The 21,498-nt window shown below is 37.8% G+C and overlaps 1 protein-coding gene across 1 annotated transcript in view; it reads left to right on the plus strand.

Moving 5' to 3' along the window:
* Positions 1 to 21,498, plus strand: part of NAV3 (neuron navigator 3) — a 357,285-nt gene that overhangs the window by 167,102 nt on the left and 168,685 nt on the right. Inside the window, 1 exon segment of the mRNA XM_055341892.1 lies at positions 14,381 to 14,496. Within this exon segment, the coding sequence (XP_055197867.1) occupies positions 14,381 to 14,496 (116 nt within the window).

Raw genomic sequence — 21,498 nt, forward strand, 5'->3', positions numbered from 1 at the left:
ACATGAGGCCTCTCAGGGACGCCTGGGTGGCTCAGCGGTTGAGCATCTGCATCGGCTCAGGGCGTGACCTGGGTTGTGGGATCGAGTCTTGCATCGGGCTCCCTATGGGGAGCCTGCATCTCCCTCTCTCTCTCTCTCTCTCTCTCTCTCCCCCTCTCTCTCTCTTTCTCTCTTTCTCTGTGTCTCTTAGGAATAAAGAAATAAAATCTTAAAAAAAAAAAAACTTGAGGCCTTCAGAAGTTAACTTGTTCTCAAAGGTGAAGTAAAACCCAGATGCCTTGACTCTCTCCTATGTCTATTACTGTTACTCCTCCTACTACTGTTTTTATTAGTAGTCCTTTAAAATAAGTCTCAATTTTATAGAGTTTACAGATATTTTTGTTTTCACCCTTGGGAGAAAGTGTGTCATGATGGTTAAAGGGGCGGACTCCGGAATCCGACGCATGGTCTTCAATGCCCTGGTCTGGCACTTACCAGCTGTGTGACTTTGAACAAGTTACTTAACGTCTCTTAGCCTCATTGTCTTCACCTGCCCGATAGGCAGAATAGTATCTATTTAACAGGGTGACAAGAATAACAGGGCAGTGCATATGTTTACTATATGTTCTGGCACATTGTGTTTGTTAAATGTTGTTTATAACGCATTTCATTCCCAGAATAAAATCTATAAGCATAGGTTTCCAGGCAAAAATAATCATCTACATAATGATTGTATTTGTACTTCATTTATTAGTTTGTGCATTATACTTATTTATTTTATAAGGGTTAAAGTATACCAATAAATGCCATATTTTAAAATATTTCTTCTACTATACAGTTACAAAAATAGCACACTGTGCCTATTGTCTGGTTTGTTTTAATCAATTAGAAATACATCAGTTGCTGCTTTGTCTCCATTTTTATTCACTGTCTTTCTGGTGAGAGATGCTTAGGGAGGAATAATGTCTGCCCTTTTGGCAGGTTGGCAGTTCAATAGCAGGTGAGAAATTTTTCTGAATAGAAAATAGGACCTGCTATAATTAAGTGTCAATATTATATAATAGCTTAAAAGCATATTAAATTTATTAAATGTGTGGGTTTTTTTAAGGAAAGAAAATAAATATAATGATTTGTTATCCTTCAGTGAAAAATGCAAGTGCTTTTCTGGTGCTTTATATCCTCGGCAAAGCAAGTTTCTAATTATTGCATCTCAGCTCTTTTTAAAGTCTGCTTTTCTGCCTTTAGCAGCAGCAATTCATTTAAAACCTTTTTCTTTGGATCAGATGGGAGTCAGCTCTTTCTAACTCCAGAGTCCCTATCTGACAAATGAGAATTTAAGATGTCAAAATCATAATCCACATTTCAAATACGGGAGAAAAAAATCATAAAGTTTTAAATATGTCCTGCTCAGCCCACTCATGCATCTCAAATCTATTCTGTAGAGGCATCAGTCATTTCTAATCATCACAAATGAATTTCACAGAAAAGTCCAAATCTAAGCAGAAAGACTATACCTGCCAGGTTAGCAAGCATCTTCCCAGAAATAGCAACAGGCTTGTTTGTTGGTCGTAAAGTACCCAGTGGGTACAACTTCAGTGGTTTCCATTTGAAAGATAAAACACTCCCTGTTAAAAAGAGGAAGGAGCACGGCTCACACATTCAAGTATGGACCGGGTGTATGACCTTGCCAAATGTCCAACCTCTGAGTTTCTGTTTGCCCTTTTTAAAGTGAAGATTATGAAACTGAGGTAATATAGCCAAGCAGCTAAGAGTGTGGACTGTGAAGTCCTCTGGTTCTACTAATGTTCAGAAATAATATCTTGTGTTGCTGAGAAGATGACCCTGAGAGCTGATTTGCCTGGGTGAGAATCCTGATAATGTCATTTATTAGCCATGTGACTTCGGGTAAACTATTTAAAGACTCTGCGCCTTAATTTCCTAATTTGTAAAATGGGAGTGATAATAGAAGTAGCCTCATAAGGCTCTTTCGAAGATTAAGTGAGTTAATATTTACACAGGGCTTGTGACAGTACCTGCCACATAGTGAACAGTCTCCCCCAAGTTTCAATTTATAATCCTGTAAAGTGTGTGGGTAAGAGTATCCACTTTATTTAGGTGTTTCAAAGATTAAATAAGGCAACTCCATGTAGGGACTTTAGCACAGAGCCAGATTCAGATGTCAGCAATGAGTTGTACTCTTATGAATAACACAAGGTAATTGGAAATAAAACTATCCAGTAAGAAAATTTCACATTACAGTCTATAGATGAGACAATAGTTGCTGGGAGTCTTTTATAAAATCAGAATAATTTTATAAATGATCATGTGAATCTCCTCAAGGTAAGGTAGTCAGTATTTAAGCTTTTTAATCATCAGTGAAAGATATTTATATTCCAGAGTCACATTGTTTGGATTATGTGACCCCTGATGTATTTTTGACTTTGCCTGCTCCAACCCCATCCTGCAAGACGCCTGACAGACTTTCTGGGAGTTGCTAATTATTCAATAAGATAATAGTAATAATTAGCTACTTTGTAATGTTGTTGAGTACCCCATGCAAGTCTGTATGTCACAAGATTCGTATTCATTTTCTCATTCCCACTATATCATAAACTCATGAGAAAAGAATGTTATCTCCATTTTACAGAGATGATGAAGAATCAGAGATTTCAAGTCAGAACAGTAATCATCTCCGAAAGTCACAGGGCTAACAGGGGTTTGCCTTTGAACCGAAATATGCCTGGACCCTTCGCATGACTTTCTTTGCTCAACATTTCTTTCTGGACGTATAGCAATTAGAAGTATTGTTACTAGAAAGATTCTGACTGGAAAAATGTGAATGGTAGATTGAAAATTCTCAATCAGAATTCATTTATGATGGGAAATGCTTAATTGCTTTTAAGGAGTGTAATTTAAAATACATATACATGTGCGTATATGTGTAAACATGCATATTTTTGATATTTAAAGATAATTAAATAACTTCTATAAAATGGGAGGATTGATGGCTGATATTTTCCCCTTTTCCTCAGCCCATGTCTAGGTCAGGCTGGGTTATTAATTATTCCTTCTGGGACTCTAATATATGCTTCATAGTACTCTTTCTTACAAATTGAATGTCAGAATTCTATAAATATAATCTTGAGCTCTGGAAGTTGATGGATTTCATATTAGTCCTACTTCCTATACAACGCAAAGATGTTCTACATTAAGTTTTTATAACTCATTTATCACTACAATGTGATAAAAGTAGTCTTGAACTTAGTATATCTTTATCGACTTAATGAGTGGAGATAACTGAAATCAAAGGTGAAAATTTTAAGAAAGAATTTTTTAATTTAATGTCAAAAGTTCCCAATATTTAAACCTATTTGAATGTAGTAGGCCACTTTTATTAAGTACTAACGTGACTACCACAGATAATTAAGAAATTATAGGATAACAACTTGCCATAGTTTAGGTAAAGGGAAAGCATGAAATACTTATTCATTTATGTACTCATCACTCATTCTGCAAATACTATGTAATAAGAGTTACAAAGATTTTTTTTTTCTAAAAATCCTCTGCCTTCAGGGAGCTGAGTCTATAGGAGATAATGATAAAACATAATAAAGATAAAAAAATAATTGCTATTATAAAAGTATATGCAAGAAATAATGTAGAAGGTTTCCCTAAGTCTTACATGAGGATGGAGTCAGTGGATGCTTCCAGGAGGTAAGCAAGAGATGAGATTTAAAGCATGAGACAATTTGTCAGGTGGAAGGGAGAATGTTGTGGCGTCATCCAAATTTGACATTCTATAATTTTACAATCCAAGCCTTATTGAACATGTATTAGGTAGATTATAAAGTCCTGGGCAAGTGCTGGTAACTAATACTACAGAGACTAGATGTTGGGATGCATGATTCTTTGTGTGGGAGACTAAGGAAGAAAATTTGGAAAGAAGCCATATTTTGTTCTTCATTTTCAATCACCCTGTCCCTACACATTGTATTTTCAGCCAGTCCTATTGGCTGTCTCCCCAAAACATACCCTCAATCAGGCATTTCTCTCCATTTTCACCCTACCTGTCCTAGTCCAAGCCATGTCACCACCCAGTTTCCAGTGAGTCTTCCAGCTTCCACTTTTGGCCCTTTCCAATAGTATCCTTCACACAGCAAGGACTCTAACCCTCTAAAAGCATAATATATATGCTTATATATGAATATATGTCATTCCAAATCATGAGAAAATCTATCAGATTTACATTACACTTAAAAAATGAAACCCAAACACCTTGCCTATGTAATCTGGCCCTCAAACCACCCTCATATCATTCTCTCTGTGGTACACTGAACCCCTACCTTTGTTGTGTCTCAACAAAGTAACCTACCCTGCTTAGTGATCTACCTATAATGACTCTCTTCTAGAGAAAACAGGGTACTTCTTTGCATCAGATCTCTGCTTACATACTGCCTCTTCACAGAAGGCCTCTCCAACCATCTAGTCCAAAGAAACATTTTGTAGGAATCTTGCTGGAATTATATGACATCATCCTCTTGTATTTTATTCATAGAGTTTATCATTATCTGCTATTATTTTGAAAACTAATAAGTGTGATTTCAGCCATTTCCAGCTATACTGTAAACTCATTGAGAGCAAGTCTTGTGTTTCTTATTGAGTAGCATAATGTCCAGAACAGAACCTGCCCACAATAGACACCAAATAAAATTGTTGAATGGAACACCTCCACCTGGATTAGACACACCTGCTATAGGATAGAAAAAATTAGCAAAAACGTACAATGGAATAGGGAAAATCCTCAAATCTCTTACTTCCTAGAAATGAGGTGGCTTAATTGAAATATAAACAGCTTTAAAATATTTAAAGAATGAAGTAGCTTCTCTTCAGGACATTTATTCACTTATTTTTTTTCCTTTTCTAAATGACTACCTACTAAGTATCTACAATGGGTAAGGCATCAAGGGCAGAGTGAAACAGCACATGTCCCATATGTCATTTTCCTTCCATCGTCCACAGTGTACATAGTAGGCAAGAGAGTGACTCAAAGATGGCTACAAAATGAAGCAGGAAGGGTAAAGCTCTCTAGCAGTGAACTGGATTTGATACACTGCGACTTCAAAATAAGGAAAATTGCCCCTAGCTATCGGAATTAGAGATAGTGGCACTTAAGCTGGGTTCTGAAAGATAAGTGCGATTTAGGCATGCAGGAATGAGGACAGGAAAGGAATTGTAAGACTCATCGAACCCTATAAACAGGATAAACACCAGATGTGTAGGGTAGTCAGCGAGTAGAACAGATATCCTGGAAAATGAAGGTTGATTGGAGCCTAATTGTCATAGAAATTCTTGAGTCTCAGGCACCTGGACTCAGGTGTGTGCAAGCATGTGTGTGTGTGGTGTGTGTGCACATGAGCATGTGTGTGAAGAATGGTAGTGGAAGAGGACTGCATAGGTCAGACCATGTCCAATGGCTAGATGAGGGAGAAACTTCCTTACTTGCAGCCATAGCTTTGTTAGACTTGAATGAGGGGTCCCAATTACAAAAAGAAAGGAAGGAGAAAGGGGAGAAGCAGAGTTAAGAAAGGAAGCTCTATTTGTTCCTGTTCTATATGTTCTAGCATCAACATCTGCCCTTTATGCTGTCTTCTTCAAATTTGTTTTCCTTTCCTGGAATTCAAAAAATGTTACCTTAGCTCTCCTCTTCCCACGTGTTAGTTTTCTTACATTGCTTTTGTATTCGTCACTTTAGAGCTATATTCCTCATGACTGCAAACATATATGAAATCCCATAGTGAGGTAAATACCCAATTAAGGAGAAAAGAAAGACCTGTGCATTTTTTCTAAATCCTCATAAATTTCAAAACAGCTGTTAACCAGATACATAAGTTGTTATTTTGAGGTCCATGTCCTTTTCTTATTTTCTGACCACTTGTAGTAAATGCCGGGAAAACGGTGCATTGGACATGAAGCAAACATCTAAAAGCAAAGGGAGCAGAATCGGGAGTGTGGGTAACATACACACACACACACACACACACACACACAGAACCCAACCCTTAGATAAGGCAAGAGATTGTTATACAGAGAAGAAAACCTATGAATTAAATATAAGAGGAGACCCTCTTTGCACACTTGATTTGTAAAATTAGGTCAATTTAGAGGCTGAATTTAGAGGCTTTCTTTCTTTCTTGTATCTTATACAACAGCATCGTGGTTTCTCAGGAGAAAATTTTGTTGTAACCAGTTTTTGCAAGATTTCAGATTTACCCAGAAAGTGACAGGGAAAATGGACAGTTGCATATACTATGTTGTGGAAGGTAAAGAATGCAAAACATTAATTTTGAAAATGCTTAGTCACAGGGTTTTAAGTTTGGCTAATTTGTTGAACCAGTAAATTGAGTAGGAGGAGCTGTCAATCTACCAAGATTGAAATGTAGAGCAGATAACCCTCATGCAAGTCAAAGCTTCTCTGAGCCCTGCAGCTACCGTTGCAGATTATGCCGCAATTTTGGTTTTATGTGAGCTGGACATAATCGGTCATCAGTACAAAGTACAGCGTGGTGAATGCTTGCCTGGGCGAGCTTGTCTTTTGCTAGGTCTGATACAGATCTCTGCATGGGGTAGCAGTTGAAACTCCCTCACACAGCAGTATTTTGAAGATGGGATCCAGACACCACTAGAAGAGGGCCTGTTGTGTGGGATAGTGCTAAGAGCTGGCATTCTCTCAGCAGAGAAGCTTTATCAAATACCTTCTGTAGTTGGCTTCCAGGCTTTACTGCCAGATTGCCCAATCAAACCACTGCTGTTTCTTCCTTCTATATTTTATTTGCTCTTGGAAAAATTTTAAGCTTACAGAAAATTTGCAAGAATAGTACAAAGCACTCTCATATATACTCACTCAGAGCACCCGGAGACTTTATTCAAGTTTCACTGATTGTGCCAGAGAGGTATCCCTTTGATTGGTTGAGGATGACTATTGAATCCAGTTGTCATGTCATATCCCTCAGTTCTTCAGTCTTTCCTTGACCTTCATGACACTGATGTGTTGAAGACAGACCTTTGTCCAATGTTTCTTAATTTGGGTGGGAATGTCTGATATTTCCTCTTGTTTAGGTGCATATTCTGTATTTTTTGTCTAGAAAGTCACAGAAATGATGCCATGTTCTTTCCATGGCATCCTATCAGGTAGCAACAATATTGCTCCTTCCCATTTTGGTGGTGGTAAATTTGATCCCTTGATTCAGATAACGTCTGCCACGGTTTTTCATTCCCGAATTACTATGCTCCATTTGTATTTAATAAGTATTTTCATGGGAAGATATTTTGAGACTCTATAAAGAGTGGACTCCTTGATCTATTTTTACCCATAAGTTTTAGCATCCATTGAGATTTCTTGCATAAATTAATATTTTACTTTAATGGAGGTCAAATGATTTCTAATCCTGCACATTCCACTTATGCCTTGGCTTTCTTTGTTAAGAGATACCCTTCTCCCTTCCTCTCTCCCTCTGTCTTCAGATTGTATGGACTAATGGATTCCTGTTGTATTCAGTGGATTTTATTTATGCTTATATTTTCTCAGATCTCACTATGGGGATCCCCTTTACGCTGGCTTCTGCCAAATTATTACTTGAGAACTTCATTTCTTTTTGGCTCAACGTGTTCCAGGCTCATCTTGTACTCTCCCTACCTTGGCTGTAGCTTTTACTAAGGAGCCCTGATTTCTTTTAGTAGAGAGTGGCATTTAGAAACCAAGATCTCACTGCTCCCATATCCTAAGTGGTAAATCCATGTAGGTACACACACTTCTTATATCATTCTTTTCCTCAGTATCTGTGAGCTATCTATGATATATATACACACACAGAGACAATCCTCAATTTACAGTGGTGTCAAAACAAATATGCACTCAGTAGAAATCATACCTTGAAATTATTTTTGGCCCAGGTGAGTGATACACAGTAGGATCCCCTCTCAGGTGATGCAGGGCAGCAGGAGGAGCCAGCTCAGTCAGCCGGCAATCACAAGAGTCCAAAACTGATGCATTTACAATTATTCAGCCTCCATACAACCATTCTGTTGGTCACTTTCAGTACAGTATTCAATAGATTACATGAGGTATTCAACACTTTATTGTAAAATAGGCCTTGTGTGAGATGGTTTTGCCCAACTGAAGTTAATGTAAGTGTTCTGAGCACATTTAAGGTAGACAAGGCTAAGCTTTGGTGTTCGGTCTGTTAAGTGTATTAAATTCATTTTCAATTTACGGTATTTTCATATTTTCAACTTATCGGAATGTAACCCTTTCATAAATTGAGGACAATGTGCATATTCCCTTTCCATACTTGTATTTCCTCTTGTCGATTGAGAAACCTGGCTCCCATGATTTTCAATATATTTTCTTATTTGCTCAACCCACCTGAGTCTAACCAATCTCCCATCAACACTGAACTACTCTCCACCTTGATGGATTTCTCTCCTTGGCCCTGGCTGTCACCTGTCCACCTTCCCAACATAAAGGAAAGAAGAAAGCAAAACCATTGGTGATTTTGGAAAGATGCTTTGCCTTTGTTGGATTTATGAATCAGGAACTATAAGACTGTTAGTTAATATTGCTGTCTCTGACGAGTTCTATTTGTGTTCACATTTGTGACTATATCCATATTAAAACGAGTCCACAGAAGGATATATTTTTAAACCAATAAGCAAACACTCATATTTATGAAACTTGAAATTTGCAGATTGACAGTATCTAGGACTTATTGTTGAGTTCCATTAAGTGGTATGTATTGTAGCTTCTTTTTTTAAGAGTAAAAATTTAAGGTTAGTAAAGAGTAAAGAAGAAAATTTCAGGTAGACCAATAGATACAGTCATATTCAAATATTGTGTGTTATTAACTTAGTGACCAAGGTATCTTTCAGCTAAAGAGACCTTAAATGCACTGAGATAGTGTCCAGGGGTGTTTGGATGGTGTTAAACAGAAGGGGAGTGGTTAAAAGTATTTAGAGGCAGCCAGGTTCAAATACAGAATAATTATCTACCAGCTTGTTACTTAAGGCAAATTATTCAACCTCTAGAAGCCTAAATTTATCTATAATACCTACATTATAGGTATCTTGATCCGTTCAGGCCACTGTAACAAAAATACCATAGACGGGGCTGCTTAAACAGCAAATATTTCTTTCTCATGGTTCTGCAGGCCAGGAAGTCTAACATCAAAGTAGTCTATCACTTTACATGTCTACCGAGAGCCTGCTTCCTGGTTCCTAGGTGACCATCTCCTCACTCTACCCTCGCTTGGCAGGAGTGAGGGAGCTCTCCGAGGTCTCTTTTCTAACAACATGAAGCCCAGAAGCCCAGGCATCAGCGCTCTCCACTCAAGGCCTAATTAGCTCACAAAGAAAGGCTCCTTCTCCTAATGCTATCATATTGGAGGTTAGTTTTCAACATAGGAATTTGGGAGAGGAAGCAGACATCCATTCCCTAACAACAGGATTGTTGTGACATGGAAGTGACATGCCATAGTTAAAATGCCAGGCATAGTATTTGGCACATAGTATGTGCACATCAACAGGAAATAGCTTTTATGCTAATCACTGGTGAAGTCTAGACTTTTCACCACTTTGCGCCTTAGTAAAAGTTAGTGCTGACACCGAAAGCCTGGCTTATTAGCGCTCTAAATAGATTAGTGTTTTTGCAATGCTATATTTTACAGTTTCCATGGGTTTCTGTAACATGTCGACCATGTTTTAAATACACAGTAGTTAGTCTGCACAGAGCATGTCTTCTAAATATTTTATTTTATTTTTAACAAATATTTTATTTTTTTGAGAGAGCGTGTGTGCATACAAGCAGGGGGAGTGGCAGGAGAGGGAGAAACAGCCCACTGAGCAGGGAGCCCTGAGCGAGGCTCCATCCCAGGACCCCAGGGCCATGACCTGAGCCAAAGGCAGCCGCTTACCCGCCTGAGCCACCCAGGCACCCCAATAATTTAAAGGAACATGATGACACCTATTTTTTTCTTTTTCCAATAAGTATGAGGAAAATGCAGTATCAGTGTATGTGGGAACAATGAGTGGTGCCACTTTAGTATCCACTCTGTCAAAATGTACCCTTTGATTGGAGAACACTAGGATTCTGAACTCTTGTTTCATGGGTCAACTCCGAATCCTTTTATTTTATTAGAATGAAACATGTACAAAAAAAGATGACATATTAGGAGTCTTCAGAGATTTAACTGAACTTTTTTGATCATTTGTATAAAAGTTAAATCTTTACCAGTTAGCAGTGATTGCCCCTCTGGAGACTGGAGTTAAAATCTGATTCTTCCCTAACAAATAATGAATGGAAATCCTGGAGAAATGGATGGTTTGTAACATATGTGGAACAGAGATCTGGACTCATTTACATGTATATACAAACCAAAGCTGTCTTCTAAGTACTTTTTATAATTATTTGACATTTTACCTTTCCATATTCCTTTCTTTGATCAATCTGCTTCCCTATCATTGCTAGTGTGGGGAATACCATGGAAAATACAGCAAAGAACTTGAAAACAAGGTAAATAAGATTGTCTGTTGTGACTTAAAGTGAAAAGATAAGAGGGAATTAACCAGAAATACACACTGACACATTAAAAAAAATAAAACAAAGGCTTCTAAGACAAGACTGAGCTCTCAGAAGTGTGCACCCTTTTTATAAAAGAGTCTCAAACAAGGGGTGTGGAGATGGCTGATGGCATTGAGTACTGGGTCTCATATCCTGAGGAAGATAGCCGCCCGCAGTCAGCTCCTGAGCAATACTTTTTAAGATCTGTTTGTTCAGGGCACGTGGGTGGCTCAGTGGTTGAGGTTCCACCTTTGGCTCAGGGTATGATCCTGGGGTCCTCAGATCGAGTCCCCCATCGGGCTCCCTGCATGGAGCCTGCTTCTCCCTCTGCCTGTGTCTCTGCCTCTCTCTGTCTCTCATGAATAAATAAATAAAACCTTAAAAAAAATCTGTTCAGAACAAAGTAAAATTTCTACTCCCAATACATGTTCTGAATATGCTTTTGCTTCATGCAGATTTTTCTAGAGGGTGGCAGTGTGTGAATCTTCATAACTAACGTGACCACATGCTTTCAGGCTCCTGTCCCAGCTGCTGATCATGTTCTAATAAAAACCAATTGGCGTTGGGCTTTAGACAGCCATCACGGTGAACTACTTAGTGTGACTCAGCTTCTGAGAGATCAGTGTTTGAATACTGAGTCGGCAGGACCATAGGCCAGGCCAGCCCTGGCTCACAGCCAGTTTACCAAGGCACCCTGCCTTTCTGAGGCTTCTTGGCCAGCAGCCAGTAAGCTTTCCCTGAGGTCTCTAGTCTCACGACATACTCTCCATTTAAACTTTTCAGCAAGTAAAAAAAATCCTTAGAAAGCTTCAAAGGATTTTCTTCCTTCATTCAGAGACAGCAGGCTAAGGAACAGGTCAGGGAGGTACAGTGGCCAGGAAGAAAGTAGGCCAAATAGAAGAACCAACTGTAGTGGGCTTTAGCAGTGAGTAGGGAGGGGCTGTCAATAGAGATATAGGAGAACCTGGGAGCCAGAGAAGAAAAGAAATGGACTACACAGAGAGCCAGATGAATTCCCCACATTTTAATGTTTACCAGAACCCTACATGCCTCAAGAGAGTGCCTTTCCAAGCCTTTAGTAATAACGATGCTTGAGTTCACAGTTATTTTACAAGGCACCTGTTTTTCTTGGCTTTCATACGTGAGCAAATTGAGGTTCAGGGAGGCTAAGTAACTTAGCAGGGTCACATGAGTTAATAACTATTCAGTTACAGGGCCAAGTTTTACATCGGAACCCAGTGCATGCACCGTTATACCATGCTTCCTTCCATATACTATACTTCCTTCCATATACTATACTTCAATAATAGATTTTATCATCATTACTAGTAAGATTTTTTATTTACCAATTATTTGCTGCGACCAGGCCTAGGCACCGGAATATAACAGTGAGCTTAAACATGTAAGTCTAGTTTGGGAGAGAAGCACTGATCAAATAATTACAGATTTTGCATTTCAAGAGTATGAAGTGCTGTCAAGATAGATACAGAGAGAGGGATCCCTGGATGGCTCAGCGGTTTAGTGCCCACCTTTGACCCAGTGCATGGTCCTGGAGACCCGGGATCGAGTCCCACATCAGGCTCCCTGCATGGAGCCTGCCTCTCTCTCTGCCTCTCTCTCTGCCTATGTCTCTGCCTCTCTCTCTGTGTCTCTCATGAATAAATAAATAAAATCTTTTAAAAAAAGTTACAGAGAGCAATGGGTTCTTCTAATTTGGGACTTTACCTAAAAACTAGGGATGGTTCTTGAAAAGTTACTTGAACTGAGACTTGAAGGGAGAGACTCAATTGGATAAAGAGGGATGGAAAATAACGGAGTGTAAAAGCTCTGTTAAGGCAGGGAGCTATGAGAGTGGGTAGAAGACTGTTGTGACCACAGGGGAGGGAGATAAGAGCAGTCCTGTGCAAGATAACACTCGGGAAGCAGACGGAGATCAGACCACGCACAGCCTCATACCTATGAAACTCTAAAGGTTTCACCAGGATACTGCAAACAAGGAACAGGTTTATAGAGAAAAGATCACAAGTTTAATTCTGTACATGATAGGTTTGAGATAATATTGTGACAACCAAGAGGTAATGTGGATGAAACGGTTGTGATACACATCTGGAATTCAGAGGAAAATGCTGGGTTAGAGTTTGAATCTGGGATTCATGTGTGGCTCGGTAGTGACTAATACAATGAATATGTTTCAGATGATCTAAAGAGACTACAGTGAAAACTGGACAAAGTTTAGCATATTGCTTTGAGGAACTCACAGTTTTTGGCCTCTGTATCCCCTTCTTTTGACTACCCAGAACCACAATATTTAATGATTGTGTAAAAGAAAACAAAAGAGGAGAAAGGTAGCATCCAGAGAGAATGAGGAACAACCTGGAAAATTTTTGTCATAGAAGCCAGGGTAGGACAATTTCATGAAAAGAATAAGTCGTCTGTTCTTAATGCTGCCAAGAAGATATCAAGGAAGGTGAAGGCTACAATGTTTTGTTGATTTTAGCAATGTTGAGGTCTTTACTGGCCTTTATGATATGCCCTGTCACTAGAATGGTATATCCTTTTTCTTAGTTTTGCCGTGCTTTTAAATTCAGTCTTAAGTTGAAATAAAATAAAGACAGTCTGCCAGAAATCCACAGAGACCATTTGTATGAATTTTTACATAGATCTTTCTTTTCTAGATCAATTCCTGTTTATACACATATATCCATACATACAGCATAAAGTTTTCCATGACTTCTTAAAATCCTAATGAGCTCAGAGCTTCTACATCTCTCAGCTCAATATGAAGTGTCTTTGGTGTCAGTGATAACACTTTTTTTCCTCTCAGCACCAGGATTGAGAATAAAAGTAATGTTACGTAAAAATTGATTTAAAAAATATATACTGAATTTTTCTTTCACATATAAATATTCCCCCTAGATGTCTTTAAAAATAAGAAATATGTAGTGACCACTTGCCATGGTCCAAACTCAGTCATACAAACGGGACTCCAAGCAAATGAGAAATCTCCAAAGGACACAGTCTAGCATATGATGCTCTACTGTTTTGCGTCCATCTGTGTCTTAGTAGTTCATGCTGGAGATTTTTTTAAGATGTGGTAATTTGGATCAAATATATGTAGATTTTGAAGCTGCACCAGGAAAGATCATGCCTCTTAAAACATTTGCCTGTGCATAAAAGGAAGAAGCAATGCATGAAGAAAGATGGGAATATCAAAATATACTCAGTCCATCTGTTGTGTGCTTTTCATTTGATTAGACCTACTCTCTACATGTTAATCACACACACATAAACATATAAAACATAAAGTAGACGAAATTTAGTTTTGATGGACCTTAATTTTTCTGAAATTTATTTTTACTTACACTTTCAATTTTAGGATATATTTTCTAGAATTTTCATGGAAAAAATAATTTTAGGGGTGCTCTCAGTACCTTTATTAGTTATTCTCACAAGAATACAACTTAGCCAGACTCTGTCTAAAATAGCAGAAAGAAAGTTGGATCTTTTCAAGTCTTTTGCTTCCTCCAAAATGAAACTATTGGTAATTAAAAGCTTTCAAGTTTAGAAAAGTCTAAGAAATATGATTTATTAATCTCACTCTTATAAGAAAAATATATATGAAAAATATGGGCTTTCTCTTATAGTTAGTTTTGGAATGTCTCCATCATAAGGAAATGCATACTTACCTTAATAGTAAACTTTTAACATGCTGTTTTCTGCTTGTACTAGAGAACTTTGAGTTACTGGTGACAACAATTGCTATTTGTTTCTATTTTTTGGTAATTTCAGATCACATTCAGAAAATGAAGGTACCTCTTTATCATCTGCTGACTCCTGTACCAGTCCTACTAAGATGGACTTATCATATAATAAAACTGCTAAGCAGTGCCTAGAGGAGATATCTGGTAAGTGACCTGGTTGATTGATGGGTAGGTCAAACCTCAGAATTTTTACAATCTCTCTGTAAATCTTTTTATTAAGTCGTGTTTGTGCTATATTGATTTTTCTTAAGCATAAATGGACTGTGTACACCTTGTGCTTCAGAGATTCTTAGATATTTGGCTACTTTGCTTGAGGTGATCTCTTTGTTGTTCTGTAAAGAACTTTGTAAAGAATGGTAGTGCTTTTACAGGATGAGATTTTTAAGTTCTCATTGCCCTCAGTCAAGTTCTATATAATCAGAGAAAACCTGGAGAACCTTCTATTTGTTAATAAGACAGACCTTGAATATATATGGAGATTTAAAAAAATGCTAAGGGTCAAATGTCAATGCAAATGTTCCATGGTCAATCCAACCCTCTTTTTTCAATTCTGTGCTATTTAGAACACTCCTACATGATGGCTCCAAAATGTGTGTTTAGAAAGAAATTCAATTATGGAAATATTTCATAACATAAGTAACATAGGGAATAAAAATATATACATACCCCAGACACAATTTATCAGAGTTTTAAGTCTATAAAACAAACTTCACTGTGTTAGTCCACGGTGTTAGTTCCCCCCCCCCCCCAGGACCCATATAAACATAGGCATATATGGAAGGGCTTTGGTATAATTCTATTATATAGGATTGTATTCATGAGCAACTAAGAAAACTCAGCAAAATATAAGCTCCTAATGGGGAAAAGAGTTTAAGAACATATCTAAGGTTAAGAATTCATAGAAGTAGAGGTATGCTGGTTATTCCAACAAGCTTCTGGTCAGCCCTTGTATATTCTGAAGAAAAAGAAAAAAACTAAAAAAACTGCTTAATTAAAAAAAATGGTATGGTAATCCAAAGATCCAGAGTATTGGGCTGAAGCTCCGGAAAATAACCCTATCACAAATTTGTGGGTTAAAGAACTTCTCTACTTTGGCAGACTTGAACCCTTTGGCAGGCATTAGCCATTACTGCAATATCTACCAGTAGATATTGACCACATTGACAGCACAACATCACGAGGGGTCCTTGTAGAATTATCAGCGGTATCATTAGGCATCAAGAGTTTTGTGTGAAGATTACAGTGGGCCAGAGCTGGGCAAAGGTAGAAAAGGTAATGCCGAGACATAGCTATCAGGATGGTAGTTACAGATTTTTCAAGTAGTCGGGGGAAGTTTTGGCTTTCTCATAGCTCCAGATAGTCTCACAGTCAGAATGATGATGTATATCTGTATTATGACTAGATATTTTTAAAGCCTGGTGTGGCATGAAGATTCATATACTTCACACATTTCTTTATTCATGAATGTCTTCAATTATGTATCAATATGCCTATGAAATATGAGAGCTCAAATATGTAGGACAAAATGCATTTAGTACAGTGTGAATTCTAATTTTTATGGGAATTTCACAAAGGAACATTCTTTCTCTGAAATTAGTGTATCACTGAGTATCTCTGATTAAGTAAATGATCCATATATGATTTTTTTCTCCAGTTTTTTATTCTGTCCACCACTTGATCATTTTTTCATATTTTCAGTTAATATCTCCATGTAAATTCTGATGTTTTTAAATAAAATACTTGGAAGTGAAATATGAACTAGACTTTAACATAATATAATAATTTAATGGATTTATTAGGAGGTGTAGTATTATTTTGCATTTTTATTATTTCTGTAGAACCATAGATTTAAATCTGTGATTTAGATAGGAACATAAAAAAAGAAAGAAAACAGCAAGTAAATGGTGAAATCAGTCTTACCTGATTGGGTCATTTCTATTATTTGTTTAAGATGATAGTAAAAATTTCTCTAATGCAAACTTGAGATTTCCTGGAAGATGATATTCATTTATGATTAGTAAGCTACAAATTGAGTACTGTGATTGGGAGAACCTAGGTGAGAGTACACAGGTAGACCAGTGATGACAGAATGATTAGCATGCCCTGGCCTTTCTTCCAGTGATCTTGTCTTCTGATTCCTCCTCAGCTACTTATGTTCATGGTCCTACCCTCGATCTGGGCATCATCAGACCCTGCAGTTTCTCGATAAACTCACTAATTCTCGCTGCTTACCTCTTGACTTTTCAGTGCTCTTTCTTTTGTTTCTACTCTACCAATGGTTCTACTAGGATTTCTAGATTCTAATTTAAATATGGATCCTATTTTTAAAAACCCATTTAAATGGGATCTAAATATTGATCCCACAGCCTTTTACTGACCCTCACCGAATTGCCTATTCTTTCTTCCCTGCCCGGAATCAGCTGAATTCCTGTGGTAACTGAATGCAGTTTGACTTTTGCATATACTCTTTACACTTGCTCGCTTCTCAATTCATTTGATGAAATCACAGGCTTGGTTACATTCACCTCTACCTGTTCCGTACCAGCAGTGAATGAACCTGGAGAAAAACACATCCCATGTTGATGTGATTGATTTTACATTTATGACCCTCAATTTATTTATTTATTTATTTATTTATTTATTTATTTATTTAGAGTTCAATTTGCCAACATTTAGCATAACACCCAGTGCTCATCCCGCCACGTGCCCCCCTCAGTGCCCATCACCCAGTCACCCCAACCCCCTGCCCACCTCCCCTTCCACTACCCCTTGTTCATTTCCCAGAGTTAGGTGTCTCATGTTTTGTAACCCTCACTGATATTGTCATTCATTTTCTCTCCTTTCCTTTTATTCCTTTTCACTAATTTTTATATTCCCCAAATGAATGAGACCATATAATGTTTGTCCTTCTCCGATTGCCTTATTTCACTCAGCATAATACCCTCCAGGTCCATCCACATTGAAGCAAATGGTAGGTATTTGGTGTTTCTAATGACTAATATTCCACTGTATACATAGACCACAGCTTCTCTATCCATCATCTGCCGATGGACACCGAGGCTCCTTCCACAGTGTGACTATTGTGGACGTTGCTGCTATAAACATTAGGGTTCAGGTGTCCCAGCGTTTCACTGCATCTGTATCTTTGGGGTAAATCCCCAGCAGTACAATTGCTGTATGACCCTCAATATTTAATGAATATTTAATACTGCCTAGCAAGCATCCTGTATTTCTCTAGCCCACTCTCTCTCTCTTTCCTCTCTCTCTCTCTTTTTCTCCCTCTCAAGTTCTTAGATGACAATTTTATACCTTTTCTTCTCAAATTTATCATATCAGCTCTTCCACCCTCTCTCTTAACTAATGGCCTTAATTTGGCTTCGCTACAAAAAATTAAAGCAGAGAAAAGCATTTTATTCACCACTACCACCACATCTACCTACATGCAACATTTATACCCATTCTTTCCACCTTTCCTCAGATTACTTTCTCTTCTACCTCCTTTATATCTCCCTCTGCTCCAGATCATTCTCTGTAGTCCTCTGGATGCTACATCTCTCTAGTTTTAATTTGAAAAAATAAAACTTCTCTTGACCTCTTCTTTCCTTCTTTCTTCTCCTCCTGACTTCTGTTGTTGCTACTATGTTCTGGCTGCTAGAGAAACACGGACCACAAAAGCATGTGAAATTATTGCTGAGCCCACAGAATATTCCTTCAAAGATAATACGAAATAGGGGAGGTGAAATGTTCTAGGAAGTAGAAAAACATACTTCTGGCCTTTGTGCTGCCATTATTGAGCTGAATTGTTCCTTGGTTTCCTTTTTTTTTTTTTTTGTGAGATGACTATGATGTTTAATAAACTTATAGGGTTGTTGTGAGATAGAGTTTTAGTCCTCCATCCCTATTTTCAGTCATCTTCACCTGGTACCTTACACATGTTGGGCATGCCAAGGGTGGGGAAAACAAATGGGGCTAGGACATGAGCTCTCCTGTGGAAGAAGAAGATACAAACTTCAACACCACAAATACTTAAATTACTAGATGCTCGAGAACAACTAAGTTAGCTGTGAAGAGTTAGATAGGGCTTAAAATAATATTCCAGAAAGAAACAACTTCAAAGAAAACAATATGAAAAAAAATTCTACTTATCTTATTAGTTTCATTAATATTTTTATTATAAAACTGGAAACTTTTCTTAAGTTCACTGGAATCTTGGTAGCTCACTGGTTTTTTTACAACGGGAAATTTCAGGGCTGTTGTTACTGGTGAACTCTTACTGTTAATGGTTGGTGCTGGGGCCTCACTGGGGAATAATTCTGTCCTGCTCTCCAAATGAATTAACCTTAATGATACAGAACTCGGATTTAGCCTTGGCAGGATAAGATCCAGGTCTTAAGAATTTTTGAAACCTATGCTATCCGAGGGAGCCTGAAAATAATATAAAAATAGAAATATGAAATTGCATGTAGTGTTTGAGGAAGGAGCTTAATCTAGTTAGAAGCTCTGTATCTTAAGAACTATTTGTTCATGGTAAATATACCTTGAGGTCTTGGTATACTTTTGCCTGACCAGCATCCCTTGCCCCATCTGCTAATAATAATAAGGATATCATTATTATCATTATCATCATTATCATTATTATTAGTGGAGGAAACCATTGTCCTATCCATCACTGCTTAAGTGGTTCAAGTGAAATTACCCGAGCAGATCAAATCAGAACCACCTTTTCCCTTGACCACAGTGACTCATTCAGGAATGGCCATCTGACCCAATTCAGTTTAGTCAGAACCAATGAGAATAAATCTCAGAATTTTTCCTAAGACTATTATAAGAGAGATGTGGTTTTTCCACTAGACCCAAAGCTAAACAAAAGCAACTTGGAGCTGCTGGCAGTTAGCTTCACCCTCAAGTGAAACAAACATTGAGAAACAGAACCGAGAGCAGGAGAGAGAGTGAGGTGAAGGTCATTGTAGGAAATGTCTGAGCCCCTGTGAGCAAGCCATGCCTAAAATTATCCCTCCCTCCCCTGCACTCTTCTGTTACACTCCCTAGGGAAAATCCCTTTTCATGCTTAAACAATATGAAAAGCATCCCTATTGCATGACCTGCGAGATGCATGACGTGAGGATTTGTGGTACTGGTAAGGAGCAAACTTGAATAGTTCACATTGAAAAGCAGGTTTGTTAGAAAGATTCATGAAGCCAGGAAGCTTAGCTGTTTATGCTTTCATCTACACGGTAATTCTTATGAAGTCATAAAAAACATTGTCTTTGTGATTAAATGATAGTGGAAGTTAAAATGAGGTTAAATTATGGTGTGAAGACACATAGGATGTGAAGAAACGTATCAGAAATGAGTGACTTAAAATGGCATACTGGAGAAAGCTCAGGACTTTTACGATTTGGTGACCTTCTATCCCTCTGATGTCTTTAATATTAAATGAAAATTTGTCATTTTCTAAGGGAGGAGACCTAGTGATATTTACCCAGTCTAATAATGGGGCTTTTGTTAATTATCACAGTCAGGTGGAATATGTTAAACAATTTATGGTAACGAGTGAGTGAGCTTCTTGCCTCCAGCCTATCCTTTAAGATTCATGCCACTACCTCGATAGTGTAAGTCCAGCCAGGAAGATGATTCAGATTTTACTGCTTTGGCTTGGATTTCATTCTTACATTCGTTGACAAAAAGAATTTGGCCTCAGAGACCATCCCTATCATCAAGTGCCAGGAGATCCTGCCAAATGCAAAGTGAGCTTTACTTTTTAGTCCACTGGAATCATTCAGGAAAGTTTTTAGGATTTGGTTTTGTTTTGTTTTTTGTTTGTTTTTATATAGGTTCACCCTTGCCCCCTTTTTTGTGCATAAGGCTTTTTACCAACACGTACAACATCTGTTTAATGCACTTTTTAACCTTTATCTAGAATTTATACTCAACTGAAAAATATTGCAAGTGCCACGCTGACTTGGTATTAGCAAAGCTGGCACGCCATTTGTGAAAAAGTAATAAAACAATTGGACAAATCTGGGAAATCATTTTAAAAGTGAGAATTTAGATTAAGCAGCATAAGCTAATGGTTCCATGGGTTCTTTTTTCTGGCTTACCAGACTTTGTCTTGAATAATGGTATCTGGTATTTAAAACTTTTGTAAATGATCATTTAAGTTGCCTGTTTCTTCGATGTTTAGAAAGATTAGGAAATCAAGCTCAGGTAATTTAAATCAGTTTTGATCTTTTACTTAAATAGCCGCTTTATAATCATGTTTACTAAAAAGCTGAAAAGCATTCCTTTTTAGAACATTATAGCAGCTGTGCTTTATGGTAAGTTTTGGCAAAATACGAGTGATTCTCATTTTTAGTATTGATTATATATATTCATCTCCTGTGCATTGGAGCTTCTTCCTCCACCTTGAATCATACGCATATATATGGGTGAATACAAATAAGTAGAATTATACCCATATATGAATGCACTTCCAGAGCAAGCAAGTATAGCTGCCTCTAGAGAAGCAATAAGTGGGTTCCTTACAGCCATTCAGGGTAAACTGATGAACTGATGATGTAGTTCCGAGGGAAAAACTACTGTAGCTACAAGTTGATAACAATAATCTTCTGTAAAGAAACAAACAAAAATACCCTTTTGATGTTTTCTATTGGGATCATTTCTTCAGAATAACCAGTTCCTCCTTACCAGCCTCTTCCTGGGTTCATCCCTACTGGAGGATTAGCCACTGAATCAGGATGGACCCCGCGATTTAATTTGACCAAGGAAATATAAGTGGAAAAATGACATGGGCCATCCCTGAGCAGAAGCTTTAAGAGTCAATGCTTGGATCTCTCATATCCTGTCCCTCTGTCATAAGATCAACATGTCTGAAGACTGGTATTGCCCTTTTAGCATGGGTCTTTGTATAAGTGATACCTGGATCAGAGCTGCAGCCAACAGAGTGGACAGTAATGTGAGCAAAAGCACATCTTTGTTTTTGTAAACCACTAGAATTTCTAAAACTTTGTAAATTCAACATAACTGAATCTACGCCTGAATTTCTCCACCTTGACACTACTGACATTGTAGTCTGCATAACTCTGTTGTAGGCGGCTGTCCTGTCATTGTAGCAGTTATAACAACATCATTGGTGTCTACCTACTA

Source organism: Nyctereutes procyonoides, unplaced genomic scaffold (assembly GCF_905146905.1).
Source record: "Nyctereutes procyonoides isolate TBG_1078 unplaced genomic scaffold, NYPRO_anot_genome, whole genome shotgun sequence".
NCBI classification, from domain to species: Eukaryota; Metazoa; Chordata; class Mammalia; order Carnivora; family Canidae; genus Nyctereutes; species Nyctereutes procyonoides.